At 47.2% G+C, this 13,248-nt stretch overlaps 1 protein-coding gene across 1 annotated transcript in view; it reads left to right on the top strand.

Moving 5' to 3' along the window:
* LOC109884622 (dnaJ homolog subfamily B member 6) overlaps positions 1–13,248 on the top strand; it is a 48,259-nt gene that overhangs the window by 14,441 nt on the left and 20,570 nt on the right. The window contains exons 5-6 of the mRNA XM_031801684.1: positions 8,688–8,804; positions 12,264–12,365. Of these exons, the coding sequence (XP_031657544.1) occupies positions 8,688–8,804; positions 12,264–12,365 (219 nt within the window). The remainder of the gene's footprint in view (positions 1–8,687; positions 8,805–12,263; positions 12,366–13,248) is intronic.

The following is a 13,248-nucleotide window of genomic DNA, read 5'->3' as shown; positions in this document are numbered from 1 at the left end:
TAAACGGATTGTGGTCCCAACAGCTCCGCCACGTGTATATAAATGACCTTTGAACTGCTGACAGTGTTTAATGCATTGATACACTTTCTGCCCTTTCCTTAGAATTTGTTACATCCTGGTTCTGGGGCGGACAATACGACTGTTGTGGTATACATCAACCACCAGGGTGGCACACGCTCTGTCTGTGTCTACACAGACTACTGTTGTGGTATATATCAACCACCAGGGTGGCACACGCTCTGTCTGTGTCTACACAGACTACTGTTGTGGTAAACATCAACCACAAGGGTGGCACACGCTCTGTCTGTGTCTACACAGACTACTGTTGTGGTAAACATCAACCACCAGGGTGGAACATGCTCTTCTGTGTCTACACAGACTACTGTTGTGGTAAACATCAACCACCAGGGTGGAACATGCTCTTCTGTGTCTACACAGACTACTGTTGTGGTAAACATCAACCACCAGGGTGGAACACGCTCTTCTGTGTCTACCCAGACTACTATTGTGGTAAACATCAACCACCAGGGTGGAACATGCTCTGTCTGTGTCTACACAGACTACTGTTGTGGTAAACATCAACCACCAGGGTGGAACACGCTCTTCTGTGTCTACACAGACTACTGTTGTGGTAAACATCAACCACCAGGGTGGAACACGCTCTTCTGTGTCTACACAGACTACTGTTGTGGTAAACATCAACCACCAGGGTGGAACACGCTCTTCTGTGTCTACACAGACTACTGTTGTGGTAAACATCAACCACCAGGGTGGAACACGCTCTTCTGTGTCTACACAGACTTACTGTTAAGATTATTCTGTGGAGCAGAGCATACCCACTTTTACTATGCGTGACTCAAGTCCCAGGTGTATTGAATGTGGAACTTTTTGTCCAGAGGGAATCCCCTATATGGGGGAGATTCCATTCCCTCGGCCCAGTTGTTCAAAAGTTACCTAAGCGGATTTCGGCGATCAGATAGGATTAAATGTTAGAATTTTAACTGAAAAATAAATAAATAACTGAAATATTTTTTTAAACTGAAATATGTGATTCTGATCCTCCAGATATGGGTAAGGATTTGTTAATCCAATTTGACCTTTTACTCAGGATTAAATGACGTTTTAGCATTTTTTTCAAAATTCAAAAGATAGTAAATAGGATAGTTTTTATGCTGAAAATCTGGATTATCCCACTGGAAGGGTGAATTCAGGGTGGATTTAGAAAAGATGAAGGGCACTAAATCCAAGAAATGTGAGGAAGTTTAGAACAGTTTCTTACATGTGATTTTTTATTTAACTCGTGAGTCAAACAGTGGGTTAACTGGTCTAGGAACAGTGGGTTAACTGGTCTAGGAACAGTGGGTTAACTGCCTTGTTCAGGGGTAGAACACAGATTTGTTCCTTGTCAACTCAGGGGAATTGAGCTTGCAACCTTTCAGTTCCAAGTCCAACACTCTAACCACTAGGCTACCTGCCTCCTCTACACTCTAACCACTAGGCTACCTGCCTCCCCTACACTCTAACCACTAGGCTACCTGCCTCCTCTACACTCTAACCACTAGGCTACCTGCCTCCTCTACACTCTAACCACTAGGCTACCTGCCTCCTCTACACTCTAACCACTAGGCTACCTGCCTCCCCTACACTCTAACCACTAGGCTACCTGCCTCCCCTACACTCTAACCACTAGGCTACCTGCCTCCACTACACTCTAACCACTAGACTACCCTGCCGCCTCTACACTCTAACCACTAGGTTACCTGCCACCCCTACACTCTAACCACTAGGCTACCTGCCACCCCTACACTCTAACCACTAGGCTACCTGCCGCCTCTGCACTCTAACCACTAGGCTACCCTGCCTCCTCTACACTCTAACCACTAGGCTACCCTGCCTCCTCTACACTCTAACCACTAGGCTATCTGCCGCCTCTACACTCTAACCACTAGGCTACCCTGCCACCTCAACACTCTAACCACTAGGCTACCCTGCCTCCTCTACTCTCTAACCACTAGGCTACCCTGCCTCCTCTACACTCTAACCACTAGGCTACCCTGCCGCCTCTACACTCTAACCACTAGGCTACCTGCCACCTCTACACTCTAACCACTAGGCTACCCTGCCGCCTCTACACTCTAACCACTAGGCTACCTGCCACCCCTACACTCTAACCACTAGGCTACCTGCCGCCTCTACACTCTAACCACTAGGCTACCCTGCCGCCTCTACACTCTAACCACTAGGCTACATGCCACCTCTACACTCTAACCACTAGGCTACCTGCCACCTCTACACTCTAACCACTAGGCTACCCTGCCTCCTCTACACTCTAACCACTAGACTACGCTGCCACCCCTACACTCTAACCACTAGGCTACCTGCCTCCTCTACACTCTAACCACTAGGCTACCTGCCGCCTCTACACTCTAACCACTAGGCTACCTGCCGCCTCTACACTCTAACCACTAGGCTACCTGCCGCCTCTACACTCTAACCACTAGGCTACCTGCCGCCTCTACACTCTAACCACTAGGCTACCCTGCCTCCTCTACACTCTAACCACTAGGCTACCTGCCACCTCTACACTCTAACCACTAGGCTACCTGCCACCTCTACACTCTAACCACTAGACTACCTGCCTCCTCTACACTCTAACCACTAGGCTACCCTGCCTCCTCTACACTCTAACCACTAGGCTACCTGCCACCCCTACACTCTAACCACTAGGCTACCTGCCGCCTCTACACTCTAACCACTAGGCTACCCTGCCGCCTCTACACTCTAACCACTAGGCTACATGCCACCTCTACACTCTAACCACTAGACTACCTGCCTCCTCTACACTCTAACCACTAGGCTACCCTGCCTCCTCTACACTCTAACCACTAGGCTACCTGCCACCCCTACACTCTAACCACTAGGCTACCTGCCGCCTCTACACTCTAACCACTAGGCTACCCTGCCGCCTCTACACTCTAACCACTAGGCTACATGCCACCTCTACACTCTAACCACTAGGCTACCTGCCACCCCTACACTCTAACCACTAGGCTACCTGCCTCCTCTACACTCTAACCACTAGGCTACCTGCCGCCTCTACACTCTAACCACTAGGCTACCTGCCGCCTCTACACTCTAACCACTAGGCTACCTGCCGCCTCTACACTCTAACCACTAGGCTACCTGCCGCCTCTACACTCTAACCACTAGGCTACCCTGCCTCCTCTACACTCTAACCACTAGGCTACCTGCCACCTCTACACTCTAACCACTAGGCTACCTGCCACCTCTACACTCTAACCACTAGACTACCTGCCTCCTCTACACTCTAACCACTAGGCTACCCTGCCTCCTCTACACTCTAACCACTAGGCTACCTGCCACCCCTACACTCTAACCACTAGGCTACCCTGCCACCTCTACACTCTAACCACTAGGCTACCTGCCCCCTCTACACTCTAACCACTAGGCTACCTGCCACCTCTACACTCTAACCACTAGGCTACCCTGCCTCCTCTACACTCTAACCACTAGGCTACCCTGCCACCTCTACACTCTAACCACTAGGCTACCTGCCGCCTCTACACTCTAACCACTAGGCTACCTGCCGCCTCTACACTCTAACCACTAGGCTACCCTGCCGCCTCTACACTCTAACCACTAGGCTACCCTGCCACCTCTACACTCTAACCACTAGGCTACCTGCCGCCTCTACACTCTAACCACTAGGCTACCTGCCGCCTCTACACTCTAACCACTAGGCTACCTGCCGCCTCTACACTCTAACCACTAGGCTACCTGCCACCTGCCTCCTCTACACTCTAACCACTAGGCTACCCTGCCTCCTCTACACTCTAACCACTAGGCTACCTGCCACCTGCCTCCTCTACACTCTAACCACTAGGCTACCCTGCCTCCTCTACACTCTAACCACTAGGCTACCTGCCACCTCTACACTCTAACCACTAGGCTACCTGCCACCTCTACACTCTAACCACTAGGCTACCCTGCCACCTCTACACTCTAACCACTAGGCTACCTGCCACCTCTACACTCTAACCACTAGGCTACCTGCCGCCTCTACACTCTAACCACTAGGCTACCCTGCCGCCTCTACACTCTAACCACTAGGCTACCTGCCACCTCTACACTCTAACCACTAGGCTACCTGCCTCCTCTACACTCTAACCACTAGGCTACCTGCCACCTCTACACTCTAACCACTAGGCTACCTGCCTCCTCTACACTCTAACCACTAGGCTACCCTGCCGCCTCTACACTCTAACCACTAGGCTACCCTGCCACCTCTACACTCTAACCACTAGGCTACCTGCCACCTCTACACTCTAACCACTAGGCTACCTGCCTCCTCTACACTCTAACCACTAGGCTACCTGCCACCTCTACACTCTAACCACTAGGCTACCTGCCACCTCTACACTCTAACCACTAGGCTACCTGCCACCTCTACACTCTAACCACTAGGCTACCCTGCCGCCTCTACACTCTAACCACTAGGCTACGCTGCCACCTCTACACTCTAACCACTAGGCCACCTGCCACCTCTACACTCTAACCACTAGGCTACCTGCCTCCTCTACACTCTAACCACTAGGCTACCTGCCTCCTCTACACTCTAACCACTAGGCTACCCTGCCTCCTCTACACTCTAACCACTAGGCTACCTGCCTCCCCTACACTCTAACCACTAGGCTACCTGCCTCCTCTACACTCTAACCACTAGGCTACCTGCCTCCTCTACACTCTAACCGCTAGGCTACCCTGCCTCCTCTACACTCTAACCACTAGGCTACCTGCCACCCCAAAGGTTTATGTTAAATTGACTGTAGTATAGGTATGTGATCAGTTGTTATATTGAGAAGTAAATAAATGCATCTACGCACTCATAAGTGGATATGCAGGCTCTATTCTTTTTAAAATCTAGGCATCTTTATTCATCTAGTTTACTCATCTCTGTTTCTCTATGACAGTGTAGAAGTAGTAACACAAGCTGTCCAGTAGATGGCGACGTGCCTGTTCAAATCACAGAAAGGCCAGATTGTGACATCTTGATCAGAATGATCCTATCCGATTATTTTCTGAAAAATAACACAAAAAAAAAAAAAAGTCTCAAAACCAGCCAGATCGGATCTGATATATATATATCTATATCTATAGCAAAACCAGCCAGATCGGATCTGATCGTATATATATCTATATCTATAGCAAAACCAGCCAGATCGGATCTGATATATATATATCTATATATATATCTATAAGAACAGATACAGCCCTTGGTTCACCCCAGACCTGACTGCCCTCGACCAGCACAAAAACATCCTGTGGCGGACTGCAATAGCATCGAATAGTCCCCGTGATATGCAACTGTTCAGGGAAGTCCGGAACCAATACACGCAGTCAGTCAGGAAAGCTAAGGCCAGCTTCTTCAGGCAGAAGTTTGCATCCTGTAGCTCCAACTCCAAAAAGTTCTGGGACACTGTGAAGTCCATGGAGAACAAGAGCACCTCCTCCCAGCTGCCCACTGCACTGAGGCTAGGTAACACGGTCACCACTGATAAATCCATGATTATCGAAAACTTCAATAAGCATTTCTCAACGGCTGGCCATGCCTTCCGCCTGGCTACTTCAACCTCGGCCAACAGCTCCGCCCCCCCCGCAGCTCCTCGCCCAAGCCTCTCCAGGTTCTCCTTTACCCAAATCCAGATAGCAGATGTTCTGAAAGAGCTGCAAAACCTGGACCCGTACAAATCAGCTGGGCTTGACAATCTGGACCCTCTATTTCTGAAACTATCTGCCACCATTGTCGCAACCCCTATTACCAGCCTGTTCAACCTCTCTTTCATATCGTCTGAGATCCCCAAGGATTGGAAAGCTGCCGCAGTCATCCCCCTGTTCAAAGGGGGAGACACCCTGGACCCAAACTGTTACAGACCTATATCCATCCTGCCCTGCCTATCTAAGGTCTTCGAAAGCCAAGTCAACAAACAGGTCACTGACCATCTCGAATCCCACCGTACCTTCTCCGCTGTGCAATCTGGTTTCCGAGCCGGTCATGGGTGCACCTCAGCCACACTCAAGGTACTAAACGACATCATAACCGCCATCGATAAAAGACAGTACTGTGCAGCCGTCTTCATCGACCTCGCCAAGGCTTTCGACTCTGTCAATCACCATATTCTTATCGGCAGACTCAGTAGCCTCGGTTTTTCGGATGACTGCCTTGCCTGGTTCACCAATTACTTTGCAGACAGAGTTCAGTGTGTCAAATCGGAGGGCATGCTGTCCGGTCCTCTGGCAGTCTCTATGGGGGTGCCACAGGGTTCAATTCTCGGGCCGACTCTTTTCTCTGTGTATATCAATGATGTTGCTCTTGCTGCGGGCGATTCCCTGATCCACCTCTACGCAGACGACACCATTCTATATACTTTCGGCCCGTCTTTGGACACTGTGCTATCTAACCTCCAAACAAGCTTCAATGCCATACAACACTCCTTCCGTGGCCTCCAACTGCTCTTAAACGCTAGTAAAACCAAATGCATGCTTTTCAACCGGTCGCTGCCTGCACCTGCATGCCCGACTAGCATCACCACCCTGGATGGTTCCGACCTAGAATATGTGGACGTCTATAAGTACCTAGGTGTCTGGCTAGACTGCAAACTCTCCTTCCAGACTCATATCAAACATCTCCAATCGAAAATCAAATCAAGAGTCGGCTTTCTATTCCGCAACAAAGCCTCCTTCACTCAAGCCGCCAAGCTTACCCTAGTAAAACTGACTATCCTACCGATCCTCGACTTCGGCGATGTCATCTACAAAATGGCTTCCAACACTCTACTCAGCAAACTGGATGCAGTCTATCACAGTGCCATCCGTTTTGTCACTAAAGCACCTTATACTACCCACCACTGCGACTTGTATGCTCTAGTCGGCTGGCCCTCGCTACATATTCGTCGCCAGACCCACTGGCTCCAGGTCATCTACAAGTCTATGCTAGGTAAAGCTCCGCCTTATCTCAGCTCACTGGTCACGATGGCAACACCCATCCGTAGCACGCGCTCCAGCAGGTGTATCTCACTGATCATCCCTAAAGCCAACACCTCATTTGGCCGCCTTTCGTTCCAGTACTCTGCTGCCTGTGACTGGAACGAATTGCAAAAATCGCTGAAGTTGGAGACTTTTATCTCCCTCACCAACTTCAAACATCAGCTATCTGAGCAGCTAACCGATCGCTGCAGCTGTACATAGTCTATTGGTAAATAGCCCACCCTTTTCACCTACCTCATCCCCGTACTGTTTCTATTTATTTACTTTTCTGCTCTTCTGCACACCAATATCTCTACCTGTACATGACCATCTGATCTTTTATCACTCCAGTGTTAATCTGCAAAATTGTAATTATTTGCCTACCTCCTCATGCCTTTTGCACACATTGTATATAGACCCCCCCTTCGTTTTCTACTGTGTTATTGACTTGTTAATTGTTTACTCCATGTGTAACTCTTTGTTGTATGCTCACACTGCTATGCTTTATCTTGGCCAGGTCGCAGTTGCAAATGAGAACTTGTTCTCAACTAGCCTACCTGGTTAAATAAAGGTGAAATAAAATAAAATAAAAAATATATCTATAGCAAAACCAGCCAGATCGGATCTGATATATATATATCTATATCTATAGCAAAACCAGCCAGATCGGATCTGATATATATATATCTATATCTATAGCAAAACCAGCCAGATCGGATCTGATATATATATATCTATATCTATAGCAAAACCAGCCAGATCGGATCTGATATATATATATCTATATCTATAGCAAAACCAGCCAGAACGGATCTGATATATATATATCTATATCTATAGCAAAACCAGCCAGATCGGATCTGATCGTAGCAAAACAGAGGATTACAAGAATCCGGATATTTATAAACCCAGATTTAAAATGTTGACATTTTTTAGCCCATAATGTCTAGCCACCATAGATCTCTTCGCACTTGGACTGGGCCGTTATCACACCTTACAATTACAATTGTTTCCCCTTAGAGTTTATGCTTTCAACCCGCCTCCATTTACTTCTTCGAAAGAAGGGCGTTTCCACTGTTTATGTCCAGCATCTACTTGGATAGAACGTGTATGGCACAAGAGTGACCAAGACTTTGTGTCCTCCTGCAATTAATGGCACCTTCATTGGCGCATACCGTCCTCAGTGTTCGGAGCCTCGGAAGGCTGTTAGAACTACCCCGGTTTCGGGAGACCAGGCGTCACGGGAATTGGCCATACACCATAATAAGGGACACATGTGGTTCTGTGAGAATACGAGTTTCCCGTAAAAAGGAAGAGAGGTATGTTCGTGAATGACCAATCGGCAGGCATTTGTGGCTCTTTTGTTTATGGAGGAGAGCTGTTCACCTCATTCGCCACTCGACCTGTCTGTCTCCAACAGACGCTTTGTGATTGGATACTTTGAGCTTGTGACCCTGCCCTAAGACGTATCCCATAAGTGACATCTCACTGTATTCTCATAGAACCAGGGGTTTACACATGTCAAGTTTTATAGAGTTGTCTACAATGACATAATCTATTCTGTTCTGTTTTTGATCAACAATGTTGGTAGTGTCCATATTAATCAATGAAAATGTATCCCTTCTCTCCCTCCCTCCCACCAGGCTCCAGTAGCCATCCCACTCCAGAAGACTTCCCAGGATTCACCTTTACATTCCGGAGTCCTGAGGAAGTGTTTCAAGAATTCTTTGGAGCCCAGGATCCTTTTGCAAATTTCTTCGGTAGGTCTGACCATTATCCTACGGTCCTTCAACAATATCCTACGTCTTTATGTGTTCCTTAGTCGAGGCTAAATCTGACCGGGAAACCAGTCCGTAGGGGAATCGCAGCAGTTCACACAAAGCAGAACACTACCTGCTTCTTCTATGTTTCATAGTCTCTCTGTTATCTCTGTCCTCAGTGTCTCTCTGTTATCTCTGTCCTCATAGTATCTCTGTTATCTCTGTCCTCAGTGTCTCTCTGTTATCTCTGTCCTCATAGTATCTCTGTTACTGTCCTCATAGTCTCTCTGTTATCTCTGTCCTCAGTGTCTCTCTGTTATCTCTGTCCTCATAGTCTCTCTGTTATCACTGTCCTCATAGTCTCTCTGTTATCTCTGTCCTCATAGTCTCTCTGTTATCTCTGTCCTCATAGTCTCTCTGTTATCACTATCCTCATAGTCTCTCTGTTATCTCTGTCCTCATAGTCTCTCTGTTATCACTGTCCTCATAGTCTCTCTGTTATCACTGTCCTCATAGTCTCTCTGTCATCTCTGTCCTCATAGTCTCTCTGTTATCACTGTCCTCATAGTCTCTCTGTCATCTCTGTCCTCATAGTCTCTCTGTTATCACTGTCCTCATAGTCTCTCTGTTATCACTGTCCTCATAGTCTCTCTGTTATCTCTGTCCTCATAGTCTCTCTGTTATCACTGTCCTCATAGTCTCTCTGTTGTCACTGTCCTCATAGTCTCTCTGTTATCACTGTCCTCATAGTCTCTCTGTTATCTCTGTCCTCATAGTCTCTCTGTTATCACTGTCCTCATAGTCTCTCTGTTGTTACTGTCCTCATAGTCTCTCTGTTATCACTGTCCTCATAGTCTCTCTGTTATCACTGTCCTCATAGTCTCTCTGTTATCACTGTCCTCATAGTCTCTCTGTTATCTCTGTCCTCATAGTCTCTCTGTTATCTCTGTCCTCATAGTCTCTCTGTTGTTACTGTCCTCATAGTCTCTCTGTTATCTCTGTCCTCATAGTCTCTCTGTTATCACTGTCCTCATAGTCTCTCTGTTATCACTGTCCTCATAGTCTCTCTGTTATCACTGTCCTCATAGTCTCTCTGTTATCACTGTCCTCATAGTCTCTCTGTTATCACTGTCCTCATAGTCTCTCTGTTATCACTGTCCTCATAGTCCCTCTGTTATCTCTGTCCTCAGTGTCTCTCTGTTATCTCTGTCCTCCTAGTCTCTCTGTTATCACTGTCCTCCTAGTCTCTCTGTCATCATAGTCTCTCTGTTATCACTGTCCTCATAGTCTCTCTGTTGTTACTGTCATCATAGTCTCTCTGTTATCACTGTCCCCATAGTCTCTCTGTTACTGTCCTCATAGTCCCTCTGTTATTACTGTCCTCCTAGTCTCTCTGTTATCACTGTCCTCAGTCTCTCTGTTAACACTGTCCTCAGTCTCTCTGTTACCCCTGTCCTCAGTCTCTCTGTTACCCCTGTCCTCAGTCTCTCTGTTATCACTGTTCTCGTAGTCTCTCTGTTATCACTGTCCTCAGTCTCTCTATTACCACTGTTCTCGTAGTCTCTCTGTTAACACTGTCCTCAGTCTCTCTGTTATCACTGTCCTCATAGTCTCTCTGTTATCACTGTCCTCATAGTCTCTCTGTTATCACTGTCCTCAGTATCTCTGTTATCACTGTCCTCAGTATCTCTGTTATCACTGTCCTCATAGTATCTCTGTTATCACTGTCCTCATAGTATCTCTGTTATCACTGTCCTCATAGTCTCTCTGTTATCAATGTCCTCATAGTCTCTCTGTTATCACTGTCCTCAGTCTCTCTGTTATCACTGTCCTCATAGTCTCTCTGTTATCACTGTCCTCATAGTCTCTCTGTTATCACTGTCCTCAGTATCTCTGTTATCACTGTCCTCATAGTCTCTCTGTTATCAATGTCCTCATAGTCTCTCTGTTATCAATGTTCTCAGTCTCTCGGTTATCACTGTCCTCAGTCTCTCTGTTATCACTGTCCCTGTAGTCTCTCTGTTATCACTGTCCTTGTAGTCTCTCTGTTATCACTGTCCCCATAGTCTCTGTTATCTCTGTCCTCATAGTCTCTCTGTTGTTACTGTCCCCATAGTCTCTCTGTCATCACTGTCCTCATAGTCTCTCTGTTATCACTGTCCCCATATTCTGTTATCTCTGTCCTCATAGTCTCTCTGTTGTTACTGTCCTCATAGTCTATCTGTTATCATTGTCCTCATAGTCTCTCTGTTATCACTGTCGTCATAGTCTCTCTGTTATCACTGTCGTCATAGTCTCTCTGTTATCACTGTCCTCATAGTCTCTCTGTTATCACTGTCCTCATAGTCTCTCTGTTATCACTGTCCTCATAGTCTTTCTGTTATCACTGTCCCCATAGTCTCTCTGTTATCACTGTCCTCATAGTCTCTCTGTTATCTCTGTCCTCAGTGTCTCTCTGTTATCTCTGTCCTCATAGTCTCTCTGTTATCACTGTCCTCATTGTCTCTCTGTTATCACTGTCCTCATAGTCTCTCTGTTATCACTGTCCTCATAGTCTCTCTGTTATCACTGTCCTCATAGTCTCTCTGTTATCACTGTCCTCATAGTCTCTCTGTTGTTACTGTCCTCATAGTCTCTCTGTTATTACTGTCCTCCTAGTCTCTCTGTTATCACTGTCCTCATAGTCTCGATGTTATCACTGTCCTCATAGTCTCTCTGTTATCACTATCCTCATAGTCTCTCTGTTGTTACTGTCATCATAGTCTCTCTGTTATTACTGTCCCCATAGTCTCTCTGTTACTGTCCTCATAGTCTCTCTGTTATCACTGTCCTCATAGTCTCTCTGTTATCTCTGTCCTCAGTGTCTCTCTGTTATCTCTGTCCTCATACTCTCTCTGTTGTTACTGTCCTCATAGTCTATCTGTTATCTCTGTCCTCAGTGTCTCCCTGTTATCACCGTCCTCATAGTCTCTCTGTTATCTTTGTCTTTATAGTCTATCTGTTATCTCTGTCCTCAGTGTCTCCCTGTTATCACCGTCCTCATAGTCTCTCTGTTATCTTTGTCCTCATAGTCTCTCTGTTATCTTTGTCCTCATAGTCTCTCTGTTATCTCTGTCCTCAGTCTCTCTGTTATCTCTGTCCTCCGTGTCTCTCTGTTATCTCTGTCCTCATAGTCTCTCTGTTATCACTGTCCTCATAGTCTCTCTGTTATATCTGTCCTCATAGTCTCTCTGTTATCTCTGTCCTCAGTGTCTCTCTGTTATCTCTGTCCTCAGTGTCTCTCTGTTATCTCTGTGCTCATAGTTTCTCTGTTATCTCTGTCCTCATAGTTTCTCTGTTATCTCTGTCCTCATAGTCTCTCTGTTATCACTGTCCTCATAGTTTCTCTGTTATCTCTGTCCTCATAGTCTCTCTGTTATCACTGTCCTCATAGTCTCTCTGTTATCTCTGTCCTCTCAGATGACTTTGCCTTCGGAGGAGGGATGCACAGTGGCTTCCATGGACATCCTGGCACTTCGAGGCTCGGCCCAAGCCGGTTTTTCTCCTTCCCCTCTGCTGGAGGTCCGTAATAAAACAATATCTGGATCCCAAATGTCACCCTATTCCCTATGTAGTGTACTACGTTCGACTGCGCTGATAGGGCTCTGGTCAAAACTAGTGCACTATGTAGAGAATAGGGTGTCATTTGGGACACAATTCTATAATAAGAGGGTTTAAACACATGTATTACACAGTTAACACAGTTACAACACAATTCTATCAGCTCCAGTCACAGTATAGTTTATCTGACTGGTCCTCGTCCTCCCTCCTTCACAGTGCATGACTTCCCCTCTTCCTCCCTCCTTCACAGTGCATGACTTCCCCTCCTCCTCCCTCCTTCACAGTGCATGACTTCACCTCTTCCTCCCTCCTTCACAGTGCATGACTTCACCTCTTCCTCTTCCTCCCTCCTTCACAGTGCATGACTTCCCCTCTTCCTCCCTCCTTCACAGTGCATGACTTCCCCTCCTCCTCTTCCTGCCTCCTTCACAGTGCATGACTTCACCTCTTCCTCTTCCTTCCTCCTTCACAGTGCATGACTTCCCCTCTTCCTCCCTCCTTCACAGTGCATGACTACACCTCTTCCTCTTCCTCCCTCCTTCACAGTGCATGACTACACCTCTTCCTCTTCCTCCCTCCTTCACAGTGCATGACTACACCTCTTCCTCTTCCTCCCTCCTTCACAGTGCATGACTTCCCCTCTTCCTCTTCCTCTTCCTCCCTCCTTCACAGTGCATGACTTCACCTCGTCCTCCCTCCTTCACAGTGCATGACTACACCTCTTCCTCTTCCTCCCTCCCTCACACTACATGACTTCACCTCTTCCTCTTCCTCCCTCCTTCACAGTGCATGACTATACCTCTTCCTCTTCCTCCCTCCTTCACAGTGCATGACTACACCTCTT

This window comes from Oncorhynchus kisutch, linkage group LG2 (genome assembly GCF_002021735.2).
Source record: "Oncorhynchus kisutch isolate 150728-3 linkage group LG2, Okis_V2, whole genome shotgun sequence".
Taxonomy (NCBI): Eukaryota; Metazoa; Chordata; class Actinopteri; order Salmoniformes; family Salmonidae; genus Oncorhynchus; species Oncorhynchus kisutch.
The sequence above is the reverse complement of the archived record's forward strand: the minus strand, read 5'-3'. Positions and strand labels throughout refer to the sequence as shown.